The sequence below is a fragment of the Delphinapterus leucas genome, chromosome 16, assembly GCF_059928025.1.
Source record: "Delphinapterus leucas isolate spDelLeu-1000000601 "Yukka" chromosome 16, BTC_Dleu_Yukka2, whole genome shotgun sequence".
In the NCBI taxonomy this organism is placed as follows: Eukaryota; Metazoa; Chordata; class Mammalia; order Artiodactyla; family Monodontidae; genus Delphinapterus; species Delphinapterus leucas.
Genome location: NC_143144.1, coordinates 24,504,528 through 24,529,255, shown reverse-complemented (window position 1 = coordinate 24,529,255; position 24,728 = coordinate 24,504,528). Strand labels below are relative to the sequence as shown.

General features: G+C 51.6%; 1 protein-coding gene across 1 annotated transcript in view; it reads right to left on the bottom strand.

Moving 5' to 3' along the window:
* Positions 1 to 304: 304 nt before the first annotated feature.
* The window catches only part of TSPAN15 (tetraspanin 15), a 49,413-nt gene continuing 24,989 nt past the window's right edge, over positions 305 to 24,728 (bottom strand). Inside the window, exons 2-8 of the mRNA XM_022590755.3 lie at positions 20,808 to 20,993; positions 19,466 to 19,540; positions 10,475 to 10,570; positions 7,781 to 7,897; positions 3,149 to 3,196; positions 1,517 to 1,633; positions 305 to 1,132 (exon numbers count right to left, since the gene is read on the bottom strand). Of these exons, the coding sequence (XP_022446463.1) occupies positions 983 to 1,132; positions 1,517 to 1,633; positions 3,149 to 3,196; positions 7,781 to 7,897; positions 10,475 to 10,570; positions 19,466 to 19,540; positions 20,808 to 20,993 (789 nt within the window). The 3' untranslated portion in view covers positions 305 to 982. The remainder of the gene's footprint in view (positions 1,133 to 1,516; positions 1,634 to 3,148; positions 3,197 to 7,780; positions 7,898 to 10,474; positions 10,571 to 19,465; positions 19,541 to 20,807; positions 20,994 to 24,728) is intronic.

The following is a 24,728-nucleotide window of genomic DNA, read 5'->3' as shown; positions in this document are numbered from 1 at the left end:
TAGTTTCCCAGTCTGTAAAATAGGTTGTCATCTCTGCCTCTTTCCCTGAGGTTTCCCGCAAGTGAATTCCTGGCAGGAAGGATGGGCACAGGAGGCTCCAGGCCCAGTCCACAAACCAAAGGGTGAGAGAGGCCATTCCAAGCTGGAAACAGGCAGCCTCGGTTGATCCTCCTGGGCCTCAGTGTCCCAAACTGTTCCAAATCTTGGTCTCAGGGTGGCTCCCCTTCAATCTTTGCACCAACAAGGGGTTTCCAAGCCCAACTTGAGGTCTTCCTCACTCTCGACCCAAACAGCACAAACAAAAAACCAGAAAAAAAAAAAAATCATGTCTTTATTGTCTGATTAATAAACTGGCTTGGAGGGGGAAGAGGAATGGGGGGAACAGCTAGCTTTGATTAGTCGGAAACTCCTGTTAACTGTGTACAAAATGAATGTTATAAAATCAGGTACAAAACAGGGTCAACAAAGCAGCAGCCCTGGGGTGGTCTCGAGGTACCCAGGAGGCTGAGAAACGGACCCAACGTGGCCTCAAGGTGAGGCCGAAGGACTGGGACCTGGGGTCTGCACCCCACCCCTCTGCTCCTTCACCTCAGGGCACACATGCTCTCCTCCCTCCCTGATTACAAATCACTATAAAACTGCCCTCAAAGGGGCACAAACACCAAGGCCAAGGCACTACCAGAAATGAAATGGGTCCGGAGCCCAGTGCCAAGCTCCCCCTTCCCCAGCAGCCGGAGCCTGGAGGAGGGGTGCCCTGTTCCCCACGCCCAGCAGGGTGGGCACGCACAGAATTCCACAGCTGGGGAGGGGCTCCGCCCCCCAGACAGGCGGTGGCCTGGGAGCCCTGAGCAAACACAGCCATGGCTTTGGTCAGTGCCGAATGTGGAGAGAGGGGCCACAGTCCTATCTGGCCCCCACGACGTGGCCTGCGCAGAGATGTCCTGTCACGGTCCTTCTGGAGCTGCCGCCCCAGGCCACGGCCCTAATTGGGGTAGCACATGCAGCACCCCGTGCCTGCTGCCTCCACGCTGGGTTTGGTGCTGGGTCCCAGGAGCCCATCGGTGACAGAGTGCTCTGTGATGATGTCCTCCACCCGGGTGATGTACAGGAATGTCAGCAGCACCCCCAGGAACTGAGGAGAAGGGGCAGGGTGGGTGAGAGCCTGCTGGCCATCTGGGTGGCCCTCTCCGGCAGTCCCTAGCCCCCACTACCCCAATGGCCCCAGCCTGGGCCCTCCTCTGCGCCTGCTGGGAAATCCCAGAGACCCTCCATTCTGCGACTCCTATTCCCCCCCCAGCTATGTCACTCACTTTCTAGGCCATTCACCCCCTCCTTCCAACCCTCCACCCCTCCCAGGGTGAGCCCAGGTGGCTGGTCCAAGAGCTCTCTTCACCCCAGCCCTCTGTGCCTACTCTGCACCCTGTAATCACCAAGCCACACATCACCTGAAGCCACAGCCCGCCCACACCATCCCCACCTCTAGCTCCCCTCCCTGGGTGGGGGGGGACCAGCACACCTGGGGGAGCAGGATGCCTAGCAGGAGGCCCGCCATGATGGTGTAGTTGTCCATGAACCAGATGAGCACGGCGTTGGTGCAGCCCCGCACGTAGATGACATTCTGCACGCTGAGGCGCTGCCGGGGAGGAGCCTGGCTGAGCACTCGCCTGGGAGCCCTGGTCCCAACTCTGCCACTCACCCCAGGTCCAGGAGAGTCCCTCAGCCTCTCTGGGCCTCAGTTTCTCGTATGCAATGTGATGAGAAGGTGGCTCTAGATCACTGGGTCTCAGCAGGCGGTACCGCTCCCTAGAGAGCACTGCGGACATTGTGGTGGCACTTCTGGTTATCACTGCGATCGGGGCTGGGGGCTGAGGGACTGTAGAGCTCAGGGCAATCCTACTCCATGGACAACTTTCCAGACTACCTGCGTCTTAGATGTCCCCTGGGCATCTGGATGGGTGAAAAGCCATCCATAATTATCTGAGCCCAAAGCCTAACTCCAGGGACATAAAAACCAAAGTGTTTTCTGCATGTCTTTACTATGTACTGAATTCTGTAGAAAGAATATTAGATAAAGTAAGGAATAATTATACTTTATTTTGTTTGCAACTTTATCAAGAATTGTTCACCATTTTGAAAAACCATGTCAATGGCAAAAATACGCCCATGGTAATGCAAGTTGTCCACACAACACCCCTCCCAAGTATCAGAAGCCCCTGGCAGTGTAAACACCCAACCACTTCGCTTTTTCTGTCTAGTGCCTGAACATGTACGTGTTGAAATATGGTATATGGTTGTAAATTGTTTTATCTTATTTCTCCTTTTATCTCAAATCATTACGTTACTTGTTTTGGAATTATGTGTGTAGGTAGGTTATATTATCTGTGAATTTCACTTTGGAATAATAAATAGGGCATTACCAAGTGTTTAATATAAAAACTGGCCATTGGGTTTGATGGCTGGAGAACCACTGCTGGTCTGTGGCTCTGCGTGTTAAATGTGTGTCAGAATCACCTGCTGGCGCCACCCCAAGAATGCCCGTTTCTAAGAAGTTCCCAGGTCGGGGGCGGGGGGGTGGAAGGCGCTGCTGTTGCTGCTGGTCGGGGGACCTCACTTTGAGAACCACTGCTCAGAGGCATCTCAAGTCGTCACTATTTTCAGCTTCCTTCTCAGCACCACCCCAGCTTGTCTCCAAGTCCAGGAGAAATGCCCAGGAAGCTGAGCCAGGAGGGACCTTCCAGAGGCTCTCTTCCCCAAGGGACTCCTGGGTCCCAGGCTGAGGAAGCCAGTGTGCATCGTCTGCAAATGGGCAGCTCCAAGGGCAGAGGCAGGCTGGTGCTGAGCGCGGCCAGGCACAGGGACATGCTGGGGGCACTGGCAGGGGCACGGTGGCCTCGGTGGCCTCACACATTAGGTGCTCGGCACACCCTGGCAGCCAGCCTTTCCCAGCCTGGGGGGATTCTTCACTCCCCGAGTCCTCCTGTTCTGGGTAGGGCAGAAAACCTGGGCAGTCCCTGGCTCCTTTTCACAGCCAGGAATGTTGGGAAATCTCAGCAGCCAGGAGCCTCACCCCTGGTAGCCCCTCTGATCACCCTGGAGATGGGACAGGAAGGGCAACCTTTCTGGAGGAAAGAGATTTCAAAGACGTTACCTCCTTGTCAATAGTTCTGTAGCCGCACATGGTGTTGACAACTTCTGTCTGAAAGAGAAATGTGTATTAGCTAACACTTACATAGTGTTTACTCTAGAAGACATTTATTCCCCCGACCCCCATTTTATAGTGCACAGAGAGTTGCACTGCCCAGTATGGTTGGAGCTGAGATTCCCACCCCGGCAGCCTGGCTCAAGTCGGCATCTTAACCTCCCGCCTCCAAGAAATGCACAGGGAGGACAGGCGGGAAGGCCAGTTCCGTGGCGCTTCAGCGGGAGGCCCACTGCTCCACCCGTGGCAGCCTAGGAACCCAGAGGAAAGGGCACTGCCCCAGGCTCCCTTACTGCAGCCGCCCCAGAGCCCAAGCTTTGCTGATATGGTTATGGGTTGTCTGAGGTCAGGGCTGGGCCGCTCCCACTACGCTGGCTCTTATGAAAGAAAATCCCAGACCACAGCCAGGGCCCTGGCCAGCTGGGGATTACCTGAGGGCAAAGCCAGGCCTCTGACCACACTTCCCTGCTCCTGCAGACAGCCACCCACCAGTGGAAGGACCGCCCAACCTCCTTCCTGGGAAGAGAGCTGCTCTCAGGAACTCCCAGCGGCTGACTAATCTAGGCGCAGGGGAAGCTGTGGTCGGCCCTAGACCCATCAAATCTCTTCCCAGCAGACCTATAACACAGGACTGGCAGGGGCACTTCCCATCACTGCCTGAGCCCTTGTATAGTTTCCTCTATTTTCTAGAAGGTGAGAGAAAGCTCGATGTCCCGGTCCCATCCCTTCACATCTAAGTGAAAGCTGCTGTGGGACCAGGGTGCCACAGGTTCCAGCAGTAATGCAGGACAGTGGAGTGGCCAGTATGGTCTCTGACATCATGTTACCTGGTCCAGGTCCTGCTCTGCCACTTAGGAGCTCTGTGACCAACCTTAGGTGGGCTGCTGAGGGACTAGCACATGCAGGCACTCAATAAGGATTTGTTGAATGAATGAATAGCTTCCCTGGTCTGTTCCATAAAGCAATGGTGATCTAAGAATGTACCCCACGGAGCTGTTTTGAATATAAAGTGAGATATACACATAAAGGGCTTATCCCAGGGCTGGGCACATGGCAGAACACAGACATGCTGGCTGGAGTGACTCTGGACACGATCCCAGCCCCTGGAAGGCAAGGAGGGCTGTCTACTCTCTTTCCAAAAGAGTGGGTTGAACCTCAGGCGTCATCTAGATCAGTCTAAATGTCAGGGCCTGATGTGTGGGCAAAATAACCTCTCTCAGTCTAGACTGTCCCCCAGGAGCCCTCAGACCCCAAAACACTGAGCATCCACTTCATGTCAGTCGGCATTTGTGGCCCCCCAGGCCAAGAACATGACCCCCAGGGAGAAGGTCAGGCCTGGGGAGCAAGTGCACGAGGGCATGATGGGAACAGGTGCTTCCTACCTCATTTGTTCATTCATTCAGTCATTACTGAACAAATACTGAGCACTCATTATGTACCATTCTCTGTTCTAGGTGTTGGGAATATAGACGAACAAAAAAAGGTCCTTGCCTTCATGGAACTTTTATTCTAGGGAGGGAGACAGACAATGAACATAATAAATAAGTAAACTATATGGTATGTAAGAAGGTGACAAGAATAAACTTACTCTTCACTGTGCTTCCAGCCCTGGAGGTGGAACCACAGCTCCTGCCCCTCAGGGAACAGACATGCAGCAGCAGAGGCCTCCCTAACCCTAGAGCCCAGAACTCTTCTCTAGGCCCCAGGGTGACTCACCTAGATATCTATGCAAACAGTAATTCTGGGTGGTTTTTTAATGAGATCAACATTTTTTGGTTTTGTTTTTGTTTTAATTAGTTTATTTAATCTATTTATTTTTGCCTGCGTTGGGTATTTGCTGCTGCACGAGGGCTTTCTCTAGTTGCGGTGAGCGGGGGCTACAGGCTTTCTCTAGTTGCGGTGAGCGGGGGCTACTCTGCGTTGTGGTGCACGGGCTTCTCACTGCGGTGGCTCCACTAGTTGTGGCGCACGGGCTCAGTAGTTGTGGCTCACGGGCTGTAGAGAGCAGGCTCAGCAGTTGTGGCGCACGGGCTTAGTTGCTCTGGGGCATGTGGGATCTTCGCGGACCAGGGCTCGAACCCGTGTCCCCTGCACTGGCAGGCAGATTCTTAAACACTGCGCCACCAGGGAAGCCCCCAATGAAATTAACATTTAAGTCAGTAGCCTGAGTAAAGCAGATTACCCTCCCTAACGTGGGCAGGCCTCATCCAATCAGTTGATGGCCTGAATAGAACCAAAGGGCAGCCCTTCCCCCCGAGTAAGGGAGAATTCTTCCTGCCTGACTTCAAATGTGAACTGAAACACTGGGTTTTCCTGGGCCTTGAGCCTGCCAGCCTTAAAACAGGAACTACATCATCAGCTCTCCTGGTTCTCAGGCCTGTGGACTCAGACTGGAACTAAACCATTGGCTCTCCCGGGGCTCTCGCTTGCCGACTCACTCTTCAGATCTTGGGACTTGCCTGCCTCCATAATTCTGTGAGTCAGTTTCCTATAATAAATCTCTTTACACACACGCATCCTGTTGATTCTGTTTCTCTGCTGAACAAGCCAGCAAGTCCCTTCCGGGTGGGACACTCCTCATGTGTGGTGCATGTGGAGGGTATGAAGACCTGTTCCCCTTGCCCCAATATGGGACAACTCTGAAGGATTATCGCAGGACATTCCTGGAGAGGCAGCTGAGGCCCCCATTGAGCCTGCATCATTGCTCAACCTCTCCCTCTGCCCAGCCCAGCTTCTGTCACCTTCCTTACAGGTGTCAATCCTGAGCACACCTCCTACTAAACCTCCTGCTCACTAACCAGCATGTCAGAGCCCACTCCCCGGACAGCCTTAGCTGTGACACCTGGACCACTGCACTAGCCCCTAACCAGACTCCCCACGTCACCTCTGCTCCCACAGCAGACAGGGTGGTCCTGGTAAAGCCTAAGTAAGATCTGCTACTCAGCTACTAAAGCCCTGTCACTTGACTGCTTGTCACTCAAGGGAACCTAAGTCCTGACCACGGCCATCAGGGCACCCATGACCTCCCTGACTTTGTCTGCCACTCTCCTCCCCCACACTCACTCTGCTCCAGCCACACTGGTCTCTGCACTGTTTCTCAAACTCACCAGGGCAACTCCCACCTCAGGGCCTTTGCACTTGCTGTTCTCTCTGCCAGGAGTTCCCATCCCCAGATACACATGGCTCACTCCCTCACTTCCTTCAGGGTTTTACTGAGAACCTACCTTCTCAGTATCTAAAATTGCAATCCTCCACGCCCCTGCTTTATTTTTCTCCTTAGCATTTATCATCTTCTAGCATACTATCTCTTTTACTTATTTATTTTTCTTGTCAGTTCTACCCACTAGAAAGAATGTCAGCTCCATGCAGGCAAAAGTTCTCTGTGTGTTTTCTGTATCCTCAGAATGTAGAACCACATCTGGCAGGTCCTCAATAAATACTCGTTGAATGAATGAATGAATACAAGTTGGGCTTCCACATCTCAACCTGGACCTTCAGGTGCCACTGCCTTGGGTGATGAAGTTCAGGGTCACCCCCCATAGGCCTCCCTAAAAAACCCGGGCTCTTCCCCAGCACTCCCCTTGTACAGAAAGCTACCCTAAAATGGCAGCTACAATTTCCAAACAAACCTCCCCTCCTGGTCCAGCCTTTTTAGGGCTAATGCACTTGGCACTGGCTCCCTGACTCACTGGGTGAGGCCCCCACCCCTACCAGCAGCTGTGCGGTTTACAGAATCCGGAAGTGGGCACAGAATGGTGGAGCATCAGAAGAGAAATGTTCCATGACTCTTCAGGGTGTGAGTAATTGCAAAGCTCTCCGCCTCATTCCAACCCAGAAACCATGCAGTTTGGGGACACATTAGTCAAACACAGGATTGACCAAGCCTCTCATTTATTAGCAGTGACAGCACAGGGCAGCCTCCCAAGGGGCTAAGGAGGCAACAGAGCTGAGAGGATCCCACTGGGGAGAGGTGGAGGCTGACGGTTACATCACCAGACCCCTTCCAAATACCCTGTTGCTGATGGTGACCAGGACATCAAGCCCAAAGTCCACCAGCAATGCCCACGGTGCAGGCCCTGCTCTGGTCCTCTGGCTACGGCTGTCAAGCCAGCCACCCTGCTAAGCCCCCCGGCCTGGACCTTCTCCTACTCCTTGCCTGGCTTGCACAGGAGTCCAGGGTGCAGCTCTGACAATGGCTGCCTGAATTTCATCCCAGCTCCATCAACCTTGGGCAAAGCACCTAAACTTTTGGTTCCTCAATTTTCTCATCTGTACAGTGGGTGAAATAACGGTACCTACCTCACAGGGTTGTTGAAAAGACTAAATGAGTTAATACAACTAAAGAACCTAGAAAAGGCCAGCACATGTTAAGTGCTCAGTAGATGTTAACGACCGCTACTAATAAGACAAGACTTCCCCGCCCCCCCTCCCAGATTCACCCCCTTTAGTAGCCCTCGAGGCTCAGGAAGCCTCGACAATGACCACCACCTCCTGCCTGCCGCACCCAACCATCTCCACCACCCGTCCTGAAAGGTAAGAGAAGCGTTTGACCAGCCGGGAAGCCCCAGGAGCAGTGGGTACCGTGTTTCTGAAGCAGCAGGTGTACGGCACCCCGCAGGCCAGGGGTCCGGGGGCATTGCAGTCGTGGTACTGGTTTTTGCTCCAATCTCGGTAGTCTTCTCCGCCACAGCACTTAAACTGAGGGATGGAACAAGCGGGGAGGAGAGCTGCCATCACCGCCGGGGCCCCGGGCAGACGGCAGGGAGGGGCCCTGCCGGGGGATGGACGATGTGATTTATGATGGGGTCACCCTGGTAGGGGGAGCTACAGGCAGCAAATGAGGCATCTGTTGTGGGGTCAGAGTTCGCCAAAAGCGGCATGGCTGCCCAACAGGTAGTGAGCGCCCCGTCACTGGAGAGGCATGCGAGCCAAGGCTGGGTAGCCTTTTGGTGGGATAGCGGGGTGGTGACTAAACACTGGAGGGAACATCCTTCCTTGACAACCGGGCTCCATCTTCACATCCCCAGGGCAGGCGCTCAACCCGAGGAGCTGGCCTTTAAGGTCCCGGAGAATAGGATTCTAGGGAAGCCCCACAACCCAGGGGTCCCTGAACCACACTGACCTTCTCCTCACCTGCCCCAGCTCTGCCTGTCCTGCCCTTAGCAAAGGGGCACACACCTCACACCCTGGCCTGGGCTCAGGACTGAAGCGATGGCACAGCTGGCATCATTTTCCCCTTAGCTTAGCCCCTCCCTGCATCTCCCCCTGTACAGATGCCAACGCCTGGGGGAAGCAGTTACTCCACTGAGATGCTGGTGTGTGCCGGGCATTGTTCTGTGTGCCAGAGAGACAAGGGGCAGCCAAAGCACCACAGCCCTGCCCATATGGGACACATCTGCAGAGGGAGACAGAGAGGAATCAGCATTGTGAAAAGAACAGTGAGGTAGTGCTGGGTACCAGGGATACGGAAAACAGGGGAAGGAGTGGGGAGGTCGGGAAAGGCCTGAGGAGATGTCATTTAATCTGAAATAGGAACAACAGGAAAAAGCCGGTCAAGACATGCAAAGACCCCACGCAGAGACGAGGTGGTTATATTTCAGCAGCAGGTGTGCCTGGAGCAGAGCCAGCAAGAATGGAGGACATGAGGCCAGACCGTGAAAGCCCTGTCAGCCAGAACCAGCAGGGAGCTGGGATGGTATTCTGAGTGACAGAAAGTCACTACAGGGTTTAACCAGGGGAGTGATATGATCCAAGGTCTTAGTAAAAACACAAAGCAGATACCCCTTCAGAGTCCCCATAGAGCCTTTTAGGTTATCAGTTTGAGGGACCTGGAAGTGCCTCTTTGGGGTACAGTGCAAAGGGCATTTGCTTTGCCATCAGACAGGCCAGAGTTCAAATGCTCACACTACCGGTAACTCCATGCTGTGTGACTTTGGGCAAGTCAGTGATCCTCTCTGGGCCTCAGATCCTCAACCATAAAGCAGGAAGAGCAACGTCAGCTTTGCACAGCTGAGCTGAGAATTACAAAGGGAAGCCATGCATGAGGCATTCAGCACCAAGCAGGGTGCCCAGTGAGCATGAGTCATCCCGCCATTCCACCCTGGAAGAAATGAAAATTGCGAGCCAGCTGAAGGTTGGTTCCAATAAAAGCATTTTGCTCCACTTGATGGCCAGAGCTGGCAGGCACATCCCTGGCAAAGAAGGGCCTCCCAGAGGCTGCACCTGTTGTGACTACATGGAAGGCCTGAGCCAAGGGTGTGGCCACTACGGGTGGCCCTGGGTGCGGTGAGACGTTTGTCCCCACTGAGGGCTAGCATGGGAATCAGGCCAGCTGACGCCCCCAAGGTCACATCCAAAGAAGCACTGCCAGGGCTGAGCGGGCCCTCGGCCCTCAAACTCTGCTTGTCCTCACCTAGTAGGACATGAGGATGATGACCACTGCAGCTGACACTGACCTAGGTCTCATCATTTGCCTGGCACTGCTCTAACCACCTCTGAAACAGGTTGAGGCAATCTCACAACGACGCCAAGAGGAAGGGACCAAGTATCCCCTTGAGGCAGATGAGGAGGCTAAGGCGCAGGAGGACTAAGTGAGATTGATGTGTAGAAGCCCCCGAGGGCAGCAGCTTGCCCTGCAACTGCTATTATTATTACACCCACAGATTTGGGTGGACCTTGGGAAGAGGGATGACATCCCCAAAGGACAATTATCACATTCAAAGAAGTGTCATCGAGGAAAAGCAGAAGTCTTGTTCTGTTCCCCCATGCAGGGGGATATGGAATCGGGGAACAGCTCTCTCCCCATCGGGGCTGTCCTTGACTTGGCAAGGCAGTGAGCTCCCCATCACTAAAGGGTCCTGGCAGGGGGAACTTTGAACTGGGTGGCTTGGAGGTCACTCCCACCTCAAAGAAGCAGGATCTTTACCCACTGGAGAGGGGCACCCTGAGGCACTGCCAGGTGGCTTGTAGCTACCCCTGACCTTGTTCTTTTTTTTTTTTCCAGGAGGGGAGGGCCCGTGTACCTGGAGAGGAACAGGTAGGGCAAGTATATTGTGGGGGAAGCACATGGGTAGAGAGCTGGTTGAGAAGGTCAGGCCCTGGCATCCCTACCCTTGGCAGCCATCCATGGCCCACTCTTGCCTCCCAACGTGGCCAGCCACCTGCTTTGGGAATGGATAAGCCATGTGACCCTCACCCCCAACCTCTTGAGCGGGGTCCCCAGTAGGGGACAAAGGGCATGGGAGGCAGATGTCTGACCCAAAGCGCCTGGCTCACCTCCTTCTGAACAAAGTCCATGATGTTTTTGAAGTCCAGATCGTCATAGTAGTTCTCGATTCCTCTTCGAATGTTGTCATTCAGAAAGTCGATGGTCTATTTAGACAGAGAAATTACAAAGGAAGAAGGGCACACATCCCCAGAGTCCCACCCGAGATTTCCCAGAAGTCGGGATTGAACCAGAGTGCCCACATGCTCAGGGGGCCCCTGCCCCTACCTGCACAAAGCACCCCTTCCACGCCCCCAGTGCCCATCGGATGCAGGAATGGTGCACCTCATTCCTTTACAGATCAAACAACCCATCCAGGCCAGGGCTGGGACTCAGCTGCTCAGGTTCCTGGCCTGGCACTCCTTCTACTGCCAAAGACAGGCCTGTGCTGGAATGTTCCCTTTGCCCTCCAGGCCTTCTCTCCACTCTTCTCTCCTATCCAAGCTCTTGTTCTACAGATAAGGAGGCCCAGAGAGGGAGCTTGATTCTCCCCAGATCACCGAGCAGGTCTCAACTCTGGTTAGGGGCCTGGCCAGGTCTCCTGACTCTCCTCCGGGCCTCTCTCTGTCACTGCAGGGAGATGACAGGGCCCACCTCCCTCTCGGGCTGGGACAATCCCCACCGGGAAGGGCGCTGGCAGGCCGCCCTCTCCCAGTCACACTGGGCCTTCTGGATCAACAGCCCGGCTGTTGTACTGGGATCCAGGAGCACAAAAGGCCCCACAGCAGGAAGGGATGGGGCGGGAGCGTGGGCAGCCCAGCTCCACACTGGCAGCGACAATCAGGGCTTTCAGAGCAGGAAGGCCCGTGTCTCATCAGAGATTGTGCTGGCACAAAGGGTGCATTCTCAGCTCTGGAGCCGGACGGTTCCCGGGGGAGGTGCCCTCAGGGTACATGGGGACAGCAGGGCCCTGGGTTCCAGGCCCTAGCTTGGGACTGCAGGCCCCATCACAGCTACTTCTCCTCTCTGGGCCTCAGTTTCCCACTTGTGAACCAACCCTGCAGGCCTATGCTTAAGACACCTCCGACTCTGAAGATCAAAGACTAGGCTGCGAGGGGCTGTCAGGCCTTGTGGTCAAGAACACTCCCTGCAGCCACGCAGGCCTCAGGCACTTCATTTAACTTCCAGGCCTCCATTTCTTCCTCTACGGAATGGGGGCTGGGTGCGGGGGAGAATCCTCTGCCTGGGAGGGGTTGGAGATTCAAATAAACTAAATCTACAAAAGCGCTTAGCAGGATGCCAGGCACATAGTAAGCCCTGCTGTTATTATGATAGGTCTTTCTTTTTCCAGGAGACAGATACCCTATGGTATCACTTCATACCCATTACGTCATCAGTGGAAAATGGCTAATCCCAGAAGAAATTAAGGCCCTAAGTCTTGTCCAAGAGCTGGGCCCTAGCCTGGGACCCCTCACAAACACCCTGCAGCCCAAAGAGGTGATGTGACGTGTCCAAGGTCACCCTGCTGATCACTGGCAGAGAGATGCTGGAACCAAAGCGTCAAACTCCCGGCCTGATACACTTTAAGAAGCCAAGATAAGTATATGTATAACTGATTCACTTTGCTTTATACCAGAAACTAACACAACATTGTAAATCAACTATATACTCCAATAAAAATTAAAAACAAAAACAAAAACTCTGTGTGGGGATAGGTTATCCAAGGTAACTCCTCTGTAAAATGAGAAACAATATTAACAATCTTAAGACTCATAAAAGATCATGTGTTACCAATGATTAAAGCTAATATGGAAAACAGGAAAAAAAGAAGCCAAGATAAGAACCCAAGGTTCAGATTGGGGCCATCTCCCCAAACTATCTCCAGTATCAAAAAGAGAGGAATGAAGGATGTGACAGCCATCTCCTTCCTGAAATTTAGACACTGCTCAAAGCCAAGGTGACAAAGGAGACTGGCTCAGGGAAACCTATCTCTGTGGCCAGAAGGAAAACCCTCTGCTGATGAAAATCAGCCGCTCAGGAGCAGACCTGGGAGCTGCAGGCCTCGGAAGGCACAGGGCCAGCCCCCTTCCCGTGTGAGAGGCTCTTGCAGTCACCAGCCCTCAGCCCTGCCCAGGTCTGGCACTGGATCCCACCCAGGGCAGGGGCTCAGTGTAAGAGCTGCTTGCTGGCCACTCGACCTGGGCAGAGCAGGAGGCTGCCTGGGCTCAGGCCACCCTTCCCAGAGGCTCCCAGGTCCTGCAGCCTTTCCGACCTTGGGTACCTGCTCCTCTGGGTGATGAAGGGACAGGCCAGCCAGCTGGAGCATGGTTGGGGGTGTCGAAGAAAACAGGACACCAGGCAGGGTCAGTCTGTCACCCAGGGTAGGGCAAGGGAATGAGCTCACAGCGTTAAATGGCATGGTGTAAGGGGCCCTTGGCTGAACTGAGGTGCAGGGGCTGATGTCCAAGGTCAGGGAAATGTCTAGGGCCACACTCATGGGAGGCGGGGTGGCTTCCTTCCACTCTCAAGGCACTGCGGACCGTCCTGGTCCACCTACCCCAGCCCATCGGCTCACCCCTCAGCCCTCCCACTGGGTCACATGCTGTTAGGAAACAGGGTGGGATGAGGGCAGGAGGCCCAGGGCAGGGAGGAAGACAGGCGGCAGAGGGGACGCTCAGTGGCCCAAAGGGGAAAGGCTCTCCCTCCCTCTTTGGTGAGCAGCCCTGACCTCCCTCCCCAAACCAGCTTAGTCTCTGAGCATTTTCCAAAGGCACGGACTCCAAAAGAGCCCTCTTTGTGCAAATCAGGCCTTCCATCTGGTTAGCTGAACCGGGACCCTGTGGGGAAGGGAGGCCCCGCTGGAGGCCTCTCAGGATGGACAGGAGGAACAGATGGTCCCAGGCTCCACAGGCGGCAGCTGCCCCCAGTTCCCATCAGAGAGCTCTTTGGGTTCTGCTGGTTCTTGCACGTGTGCACTGCCTTTGGCACCGTGCGTGTGCGTGTGCACGTGCGTGCCCATGCCAGAGGCGTGTGTAGAATGCTTGGGTGGTTCCTGTGGGGGTGGAGGGCATACAGGTCATTAATTAACTCTAATTAAGTGTAAAGCATGGTGCTATATCCCACAACGTCCTGAGGGACTGGGGGAGCCGCTGAGAGGACGCGCCCTGTGGGAGCGTGGAAGGGAAAAGAGAATTCTGGCTTCCTCTGCTGCGTCCAGAGGCCAAACACACACAGTGCCAGCCCCACCCTGCTCTAAACCAGGTCACACAGCAGGGGCAGCTCCAATGAGGACTAGAAAACCACCTTTCACAAATGGCTGGCATGGCCTCAGAGGCACGTGGCCCGGGCTAAATTAAGCAAAGAGTAAGCAAGCATCAAAGGCCATGGGATTTTCAGAGCACATTGTTCAAGCTACCAGACTCAAGCTACAAAGAACTGCCCTTTCTAGTTCTTTCTTTTAATCTAGTTTTAAAGATATCTGAAGCCTCTGCATCACTGCTCTCAGTGGAGGCACTTGGAGAGTTTTTAAATGAATGAGGAGAATAGCGAAGGGATGTCAGATTTCTTCTGGAGGTCATGAAAATGTTCTAAAATCGACAGTGGTGATGGTTGCACATATCTGAACGTACACTTTAAATGAGTGAATTGTATGGCATGTGAATTAAATATCAATAAAGCTTTTTTTTTTTTAGCCTAAATAAATGAGGAACTGGAGGGGTGGGGGACATGGGGCAGCAGCTCCCCCAGGACGGCAGGGATGGAAGGGCTGGCTGGTAGCCGGAGCCTCCCACCAGGCCTCTGGGGACGCAACTGTCCTAGTTTCCTACAGGCTGCCAGCCAGCTTCCATCGCTTCATGTCCGCTTCTGAGGCCCATGCTGGGGAGGCCCAATAGCTGGCAGCTCAGCTCTCATAACGCAGAGGCGGGTGCTCAGCCTAGGACTTCCTTCCTCCCTTAGTGCCTGGGCTGAGCCAGCATCTCTGGGCTCCCCACAGTACCCCCAGAAGGTGGGGATTCATCCTCGTTGCCTCCAGACCCCAGCCTCTGCTCCAGCCCTGAGATGGGCCCCATCAGACAACCAAGGGTTGAGAGGAACCCAGGGAGTGAGAAGGAAAGAGGTGCAAACTCTGCAAGGTTCTCTGGAATACCCGGCTGGAGGTCACAGGATTAATCCCCGTGGTGGGGGAGGGTTATGCTTTGGTCTCCCAGGTGTTTGGGGCTCTAGCTCTCACTCCCACAGTGGGAGGCACCAGCTATGGGAATCTGTCCACAACAGTGCAGAACTTTCTCTACTTTATTCTGGGTGGGAAGGATATACATGCTCAGGTGCTCAGCCAAGCAGGCCATGCTGTCTCCTTTCTCCCTGCCCTGACCTCATGGTCACACCCAGAGCCCGCTAGTGGCAGTGCCATGATAAACAGGCTGGGTGCTGCCCATCATCCCATGGCCTGGTGTTAGGTGTGACCACAGCACCCTCTGATCAAGGCCAGGAAAGTGGTCGCTCTCCTGACTGTTCTGGTGGTAGAGGGAAGGAGGTCGGGGATGGGTAAAGACGTACCAGCTACAGCCCAGTGCCCTCTGGGTGTCCCTGCTCAGCCCTGCCTCGCTGGGAACACACGGTCAGGAGCTGCCCACCTCCAAAACCCCCGACACCCTCCAGAGAGCCTCGGGACAAGTTGTGGTGATGGCAGGTCAAGAGCGGTGAGACCCAGACAGCTGTGGAGGTCGTTCAGGTTCTCTGCCCCCCACTGGGTTCAAGGTGCTGCACTTCTGCTTCTAATGCCCGGGCCCTTGGGGCCAACAGCTCTGCACCCAGCTCTCCAATGCACGGCCACTCGACCCTGCACAAGCAGAAAAGCTGCTTCAGTCCAACTACTGGGTCATGCCTGGCAGCAGGGGCAGTGGTTGATGGAGTTTCTTCCTTACACTCGGGAGTCTGTTTATCTTTCTCTGCCTGGCGGTGGCCATGGTCTGTGCACCTTCCTGAGAACCCTGTGTGAAGTTATTAGCCTGATGACTTGTCCTCATTTGTCACCACAAGTGCATTCTTAGAGTTAAGAGGTAGCCTGCAGGGCTGGAGAATGAACTTATTACATTGTGATTCAGAGAAGTCTGTCTTCTCCTCTTGGTGAAGAAAAACTGGAGTTGGGAACTCACCTCCTCCTGGAACCTGACCTTGACTGTGCCTCACCTCTTCCTCCATCGTACGCTGCCCCTTTCTGCCACCATCAACAGCCAGGCTGCTCCTTCCCTATCCTCGCCATTGGCCCATTTCTTGTTTTACAAAATCGCATGGCATTACAGTTGGCAGGGACATCATTTTTCTTTATATGGTATTTTCCCCCTTGATTATAAAAAAAGAAAAAGAAAATTTGGGAGCTAGGGAAAAAAAGAGTCCCATCCCTCAGAGGAGATATGAATTAATATGTTAATATTTCTATTTCCTTCCAGATTTTTCCAGGCCTATTTTTTTCATTGTGGAGATCTTACTGCACTTAGTTTTGTATCTCATTTTTTAATTTTTTGAATTATGTATCATGGGCATATGACAGCACAGCCCATCATGAGCCTCCAAAGAGCTGAGAGCCCTGAAGGTGAAGGTCCTTCCTGGGTTGCACACTGAGACCTTCTCCTGACAGGGCCCCATGAAGGGGACAACCCACCCAAGGGGAAGGAACACACTTCACCCCGTGGTGCCCTCAGGGTTTGGGGATAATGGAAACTCTCACCCCTGACCGCAGGCCCACGGCATCCTCAGCTGTAAGAGCTAAGGGTCCCTGGAGGTTTCGTCTTAGTTCTCTCCCTGGAGAAGAGTGGTGTCACAGTCCCTGTTGACCTACCCGGCCCTGGAAAATAAGTCAACCACCTTTGTGAAAGCACCTGGGAAACTTAGGGGATTGTTTATTAAACCACTGATGCTGCTAACCCTGGCCTGGACCTGGGCTTTAGTCAGTAAAGCACTCATAACTCTGGAAAGCTGTGGGCTGGCCAGGAGCCCTGCTGACTGCACAAAAATGCATCCCCATTCGCAAATGGAATAAACATCTCTCTCCCCTCAGGGCTGCTGAAAAATGAACCAATACCCTGGAACTGCCAGCCCAGAGCAGATGGTCTGAAAAGCAGAAAAGAGAAAAAGGGAGGAACGGGTATCAAAACTAGATTGGGAAGACAACCAGTGGGACAAGGCAATCTACAGATTCAATGCGATCCCCTATCAAAATTCAGATGGCATCTTTCACAGAAATAGAAAAAAAAATCCTCAAATTCATATGGAACCACAACAAACCCCAATAGCCAAAGCAATCTTGAGCAAGAAGAACAAAGCTGGAGGCATCACTCTTCATGACTTCAATATTGCAAAGCTATAGTTACCAAAACAGTATGGTGTTGACATAAAAATAGACACATAGGTCAGTGGAACAGAATAGACAGCCTGGAAATACACCCACACATATATGGTCAACTGATTTCCAGCAAAGATGCCAAGAATATACAACAGCGAAAGGACAATCTCTTTAATAAATGGTGTTGAGAAAACTGGAAATCCATGTGCTAAAGAATGAAATTAGACCCTTATCTTATACCATAGACAAAAATCAACTCAAGACGAATGAAAGACTTAAATATAAGATCTGAAATTGTAGAACTAACTCCTAGAAGAAAATATAGGGAAAAACTCCTTGACATTGGTCTTAGCAGTGATTTTTTGGATCTGACATCAAACATTATAGGCAATGTCGCCTATAGCAAAAATAAATAAGTGGGACTACATCAAACAAAAAAGTTTCTTCACGGCAAAATAATCAAAAAAGTAAAAAGGCAAACTATGAAAATATCTGTAAACCATATATCTGATAAGAGGTTAATATCCAAAATATACAAGGAACCCTTACAACTGAATAGCAAAAAAAACAAATACAGTTGACCCTTGAACACTGTAGGGATTAGGGATGCCAACACCCAACACAGTTGAAAATCTGCATACTGCTATTTCTGCCTCAAAAGCAAAGGAAATGATAAATAACTCACCCAAGGGCAGGAAGCTAAAACAGCTTAAATAGAGTCAGGACTCAAACCCTAGTTCTTTTGACTCCACATATTGTAATCTCTAACTGAACATAAACTTTTCCTCACACTTAGTTATTTAAGGATCTGTAAAATGAAATACAGGTACTATATTTATTGAAAAAACTCTGTGTATAAGTGGACATACACATTTCAAACCCATGTTGTTCAAGGGTCAACTGTAATCTGAGTAAAAAACAGGCAGAGAACCTGAATAGATATTTTTCCAGAGAAGACATACAAATGGCCAACAGGTATATGAAAAGATGCTCAACATCACTAAACATCAGGGAAATGCAAACTGAAACCACAATGAGATATTATCTCACTCCTGGTGGAATGTCTATTATCAAAAAACGAGAGACAAATGTTGGTGAGGAGAAAAGGAACCTTTGGACACTGTTGATGGGAGTGTAAATTGGTACAATCATTATGGAAAACAGTATGATGATTCCTCAAAAAATTAAAAATAGAACTACCATACGTGGTATAATCCCACTTGCGGGTATATATCCAAAGGAAATGAAATTACTATCTCAAAGAGTTATCTGCCAGGAAAAGAACTCTCATGTTCATTGCAGTATGATTCACAATTGCCGAGATATGGAAACGTGTCTGTTGCCAGATGAATGGATAAAGATGTGAGATATATACATATATATAGAGAGATACAGATACGTAGATATATAGATATACATATATTCTCCATTGTGTGTGTATATATATGTATATATATATATAAAATGTATATATAATGGAATATTATTCAGCCATAAAAAAGAAGGAAAACCTGCCACTTGTGACAACATGGGTGAACCTCGAGGGGATTATACTAGGTGAAATAAGTCAGACAGAGAAAGACTAACACTATATGGAGTCACTTATATGTGGAGTCTAAAAAAAAAAACCAAAAAAAACCTCAAACTCATAGAACCAGTGAGTAGAAAAGTGGTTGCCAGAGGACAGGAGGCGGGTGAAATACAGAGATGTTGGTCAATGGTACAAACTTCCAGTTATAAGATGAATAAGCTCTGAGGATCTAATGTACAGCATACTGACTATAGTTAATAATACTGTATTATACATTTGAAATTTGCTAAGGGAACAGATCTTAAGTATTCTCATCAAAAAAAAAAGTTAACTATTTGAGGTGATGGATGTATTAATTACCTTGATTGTGGTAATCCTTTCACAATGTATACGTATCTCAAATCATCACACTGTACAGTTTAAATATATCACAATTTTATTTGTCAATTATTCCCCATAAAGCTAGGGCAGGGGAGAAAAAAAGAACTGAAAAAAAGATTGGAAAGCATCCCTGAGCTGCCTCCATCTTCCTGTGTTTTCTTAGGAGGGCTTCTTAACCTCTCTGTGCCTCAATGACTCCATCAATATGATGGGAATCTCCCCTTCCATCACAAACAGGAAGAAGACCCCTGGATTCCAAGGGTATAGACATGCCTGTGGTTAAGGCCCACCCAGCTGGTCTCCCTACTGTCCACTCTCCATTCAGCAGCAAGTAAAATGTGAATCAGATCACATCACTTCCCAGCATAAAACTCTCCAAAGGCTTCCTACTGCCTTTAAAACAAAAATCCAAGGCCCTACCTGATCTGCCCTAGATCTTCATCTTCTACCCTCTCCCCATCACTCACCTGTTTCAGCCAAGCGGCCTCCACACTGTGCACAAACCCGCCAAGCTCCCTTCTGCCTCAGTGGCTCCCTCCGCCTGGACCTCTGTTCCCTCTGAGCCTTAGCTGGTTGGTTCCTTTTCAGCAGCATCCTCCCCACCTCCACCCCAGGCACTCTGTTATCAGCCTGTTTTGTTTTCTTGTTCTCCGGTTTACCTGTTCAGTGCCCATCGCCCCAGCCCAGTGGATGTTCCACAAGGGATTATCTGCCCAGCTCTCTGCTGCACCCCCAGTTTGCAGCCCTGGGCGCACACACAGTGGGTGACTAGCATATACATGGCTGATAACTGCGCCAGAGGCCCACCTGGTTCCGGAAGATCAAGGCCACCACGCCACCAATGAGCTCGATTATGAGGCAAATCCCAAGGATGTACATAAACTGGAAAACAAAATTCAGAGATTCACCTAGAGGGGAAGGGGAAGTGCCATCTGCTCCGAGGTCAAGCACAATAAAGAGAATCACCTCTGTCGGAGCTCTTAGCGGCTCCTGGGCCTTTCGCCCCTTCCTCCTGTGAGGACACAGGATGTGGACACACATTCCCGGGAAAGCCTGTCGCTGGAGCTAGTGGTCAGGAAAAGTGACTCAGCTGTCCCAGCCAGACTGTTATCAAGGTTTGTCCCAGGGGTCCTCAGCAGGGTCTAGGTGGAGGAACACAATCCCCTCCACCCACCCCCCACCACAAGCAGAGCTGGTCCTCGCTCTGGCTGACCCGGAGGGGACAGGCCTGGCTTGATGGACAGGCTGCGCAGCATTTCCAGCTCTGCCTGCAGAGGCTCTCCAAAGTGGCTTCCCAGACCCCCAGGGTGGGTGAGGGGATGCCTGAGGCTTAGAGGATACACCCCCCTTTATCACAGAAACGGGCATTGTCCAAACTGATGGCAATAACTTCCAGGCTCAGGCAGCACCAAGACTATCCTCATAGGGGCTTTTAGGGGCTTCCTGCGTGAGGGGGTCAATGAGGTCAAACACACACGTGGTTGCAGAGAAAACAGATCCTCCTACCCGGCACCCCCCACTCTGGGAAGCCATCCATCTCCTGCCAGTAAGGGGGGTAGGGGGGTTGACCTTCCCTGACCCCAGGGCAGGCACTTGGCCAAGCAGGCCCATCAGAGTCCTAGGACCTTGGCCAGAGTTACCAGGAAAGATTCCCCGGAATCAAGAACCATAAGGACTGTTGGCCTGAGGCTGCTGGCCACCACTGCAAAGAGCCTGAGAACAGCATCGGGCGTCCAGCTGGGAGGTGGCGAGAGAGAGAGCCTGAGGGCACCGTCTGTAGCCCTGGACCCAGTATGGGCTTGCTGGTTACATGAGCTACTGACTCACCACCAACAACTTTTCTTGGTTTTGCTTGCTCTCATTTGAGTGTGCTTTCTCCCACCTCCAACCGACAGTCCAGACCAACACAGGGTTTAATTAAGAAGAACAGTATTCAAATCAGCCTTTCTACGCATTAGTGGAGGAGGCTGGGCACTCTTGGGCCAACGTGCACAGACAGGCTGACCCAGGAAACCCTCTAAAAGAGCTGGTTTGAGGCAAGGACTGAATAACTGGGATGCCCAAGGGCCCAGGGGTGCTCTCCCCAGCTCTCCTGGGGACGCCAAGGACCCCACCACCAGTGGCTGAGGGGTGCGTGGGGCGGACTCACCGCTTGGAGAAGGCACAGGTTGTCGCGAAGGGAAGCCAGCACGCCGATGAAGGACACGATGAACATGACAACCCCCAGGAGGATGAGGATGATGGCCGGGGCCAGAAAGGCACTTTCCAGGGTTTTGTATTTCTGCCTCTCGACCTCTGCATAGATCCCCACTGACAGGACCAGGCCCCCGATCAGCTGCGGCAAGAAAGCAAGGAGTGAGAGAGGAGAAGAACTGGCAGTTGCGTGATTTTCCTACAAAGGGCTCGTCTGAGGGCTGTGATGTCTGCCGTTCGAGGGGCTCACCCCAGGTGACTGGATGTGAGGGAAACTGTTATGGGCTCAACTGTGTCCCCCCAAATTCACATGCTGAAGCCCTAACCCCCAGGACCTCAGAATGGGACTGTACTTGGAGATTGAGGCTTTAAAGAGGTAATTAAGTTAAAATGAGGTCTTATGACTAGGCCTTAATCCAATACAAATGTTGTCCTTAGAAGAAGAGGAGATTAGGATACAGACACACACAGAGAGAAGACCATGTGAAGACACAGGGAGAAGACAGCCATCTACAGACCCAAAGAGAGAGGTCTCAGAGAAAACCAACTCTGCCCACACCTTCCTCTTGGACTTCTGGTCTCCAGAGCTGCAAGACAACAAATCTCTGTTGTTTAAGCCACCCAGTCTGTGGCACTTTGTTATGGCAGCCCTAGCAAACTAATACAGACCCTATTTGGAAATGCTGCTTTAGAAGAAGGTACTGGTGAGTCAGGGAAAATCCACTGGCTAGAGGGTCAGAGAACCTGGGTTCGAGTCCCAGCTGTGCCACTTGCTAACCCTGGGCGTTGGATAGGCCTTGGACCACATGAGTCTGTGTTCTCATCTGAAAAATGGCTGAAGTTTATCATTTCTGCCCTGCTCACCCCACAGGTTTTTGCAAGGCTTTTGTGAGATAAGGAAACTGGAAACACTGTAAGTCTGTAAAGCCTGGGGCCCCTGGGCTGCGTATTACACAGGCAGGTCACCAAGGGAAATTTCAGAACTGCTCAGGGAGATGGGCATTTCACTCAGCACTATAAACATGGAATTTATCTTCAGAAAGACTATCGGGAATGCCGAAAGTCGGAGCAGGAGGGCTTTTCCGGTGAATTCTTCATCATCAACTTTCCTAACGGTGGAAAGGTGACCACTGTAACAACCCATCAGAAAAATCCAGGCAAAAAAAAGCCCTTGGGGGACCCCTTTTTTGCTCTCAGCCTGAAAACTCTCATACTAAATCTTCAGGGAGATTGATCAGCTGACATCACCCCGAACCCTCAGATGAGTCTGTGGCTGCACTGCCACATTGCACTGGGATCCGCAATAGTGTTCTAACTGGCCCCCTTCAGCCCGTTCTCCACAACAGAGTGACAGGCGAAACCTAATCAGGGCAGGCTGGTACTCTGTGCGCCAAGAGTAAAAGCCACAACCCTAATCACAGCCTACACAGTCTGTCTGAGCTCACTTCTCACTCCCCCCACTTCCTCACTCTGCTTTAACTGCATGGGGCTCCTCACTGCTGGTCAAACACACGAAGTGTGCCACCCCAGGGCCTTTGCACAGGCTGTTCCCACTGCCTGGAATGCTCTTCCTCCTGATCTCCATATGGCTCTATGGCTCCCTCCCCCACCTCCTTCCCGTCTTTGCTCAATCGTTTCCTGCTCAGTGAGGCCTTTGGGGTCATCTTGTTTAAATGTAGAAAATCCCTCTCCTTGAAACTCCCGATCCCATTTTCCTGTTTTATGTTTTTCCTTTGTAATTGCAAGTATTTAACATACCACATTTTTTGCTCTATTTTTTAACTGTTTGTCTTGCCAACAAGAACATAAGCTCCATGCTAGGAGGGATTTTCGACCATTTCGGACATCGTCAGCACCCACAACAGCCCTGGCATTTAGGAAGTACAACAGGCATTTATAATCAATGTCTGTCGAATGGATGCAAGCCAGGCTTCCTAATAGACCCCCTTGGGTTTGAGTCTGCCACTGTCTACCCAGCCTCCTTCCCGTCCAAGGATTCTGGCTTTCCAGGCCACACATTCCCGAGAGCAGATACCCTGGACTTCACAGAGCAGAAGGCAGTGTGGGAGAGGAGCTGGAAGCCATGGTGCTGTCAGCAAAGGTCTGAGTAAAGGAAATGAGGGATAATACAGACAAGATGTGGGCCAGATGTGCCATGAGCACAGCTACCCTAGAGTCAACATCTGGAACTCCTCAAGTTACTCCTGGTCTACCCCCACCTTAAATTGGCTACAATGTGCCCTCAAAGTAGATCCCCTTGACTGCCTTCTAAAGAGCACCAAGACTGTCCTGGGTAAAGGGAAGTGCCTGCTTCTCCTAAGCTTTGACAAGTGGCGGGGATGCCAAAAGTCAAACAGACCAACCTTACTTAGAAACACTGGGTAACAGGGGATTACTGGGAAGCCATCTCCCTCGGGTCCAGGGTTCTGCTGTATTTCACAGCTAAGTGCCATTCCCCTTAGTTTGAAAGGATAAACTGGGACTACTGAGATCCACTCCCCTGGTCTAAAGGAATGCCTTCCCAACACACATGGGCCAATAGGTGCGAAAGGCATTGACAAACTTGGCCATGAGCCACTTATTAACAAGTTGGCCATATCAGGAAAACCGTGAGTGAAATGATGTCATCCAAATTACCCAGTTGGGTAAATTTTTTAATTTATAAGACAGGATACACACACACACACACACACACACACACACACACACACAGCCCTCTATAGGAAATTGGGGACCACAGGAAATAAAATCTACCTTTGATAGGGAAAGATTAACCAGAGTTATTTGGTCAGTTCATGCTCCAAACCCCAGAACATGGTGAAATCATTGTTCAAGGCTGGCCTAAGCCCTGCGGGTCCTCTGAGAACAAGGGCAAGCAGCTTTAGAGAGCCAAATCCTCCCCTTCCGAATCAGTGCAATTACAAGAAATCAATCACTCAACCCTAACCCTGAACCAGACACAGAGCCCAGAGATCCTTCCACCCCAGGGATCCTTCCACCCCTTCACCCTGGGGATGACGGTTAAAGAAGAACCCCACAAAGAGGTGACATCTTCAGAGCCCAGGCAGGAGTGCAGCCAATATGCAAGGCCATGGGGGCAACAGAGGTGGGGCTTTACCCTCTACCTTGGTGGAAAGTATGATTCTCAGGTTGTCACTGAACCAACAAGATAACATCTTAATATTTTCAGGATCGATTCCATATACTTTTGTTTTGTTTCCTGCTGTAAAAAAAAAAAAAGCTCTTCTTGGGCAGGATGGACACAGGCCCTGACATCTTCCCAGTGCCCTAGCCTGTCCCCCTCCCTCCTTCCCGCTTGAGGCTATGCTTTTGGATTAAAGTACCGTAAACCATCTCCAAAACACCAAAGCTGTCATTGGCCTCCATTCTGAGCAGAATTGACCCCAGCCTTCTTTGTAAAGGCCAGTCAGTGGCTTCTTCTATTTTTATAAGCTCCCCGGACACTCCAGAACAGCCTTGCCGGGAGGAAACAAAACTTCCTTTGGTCTGATCTCTCTCCTGTTACAAAAGATCACATTTTCCTTGCTAGTCAGCCTTGCAACATTTCCAGACCACTAAAGCCATAGGAAAGCTGCTGTGGCAAACGCAGACCCAAACTTCTGGACTCCCGCACCACTGTGTACTGAGCTATCACAGGTTCGTGTCTCCTGGTCCAGCCCTCCCAGCGGCCAGCAGGCAGTCCCCAAGGTGGCTTCGCACACAGCACACGCTGATCTGGGCTCCTCATTCAAGGGTTCCAGGGGCAGTAGGCACGGGGAGAGGCCGGCATACCCCTCCCAGGCACTTCAAGATTTCCAAATGATATTTACATCTCTGAGGACATCAGTTTATGTTTCCATGTGAGTATAAAATTAAC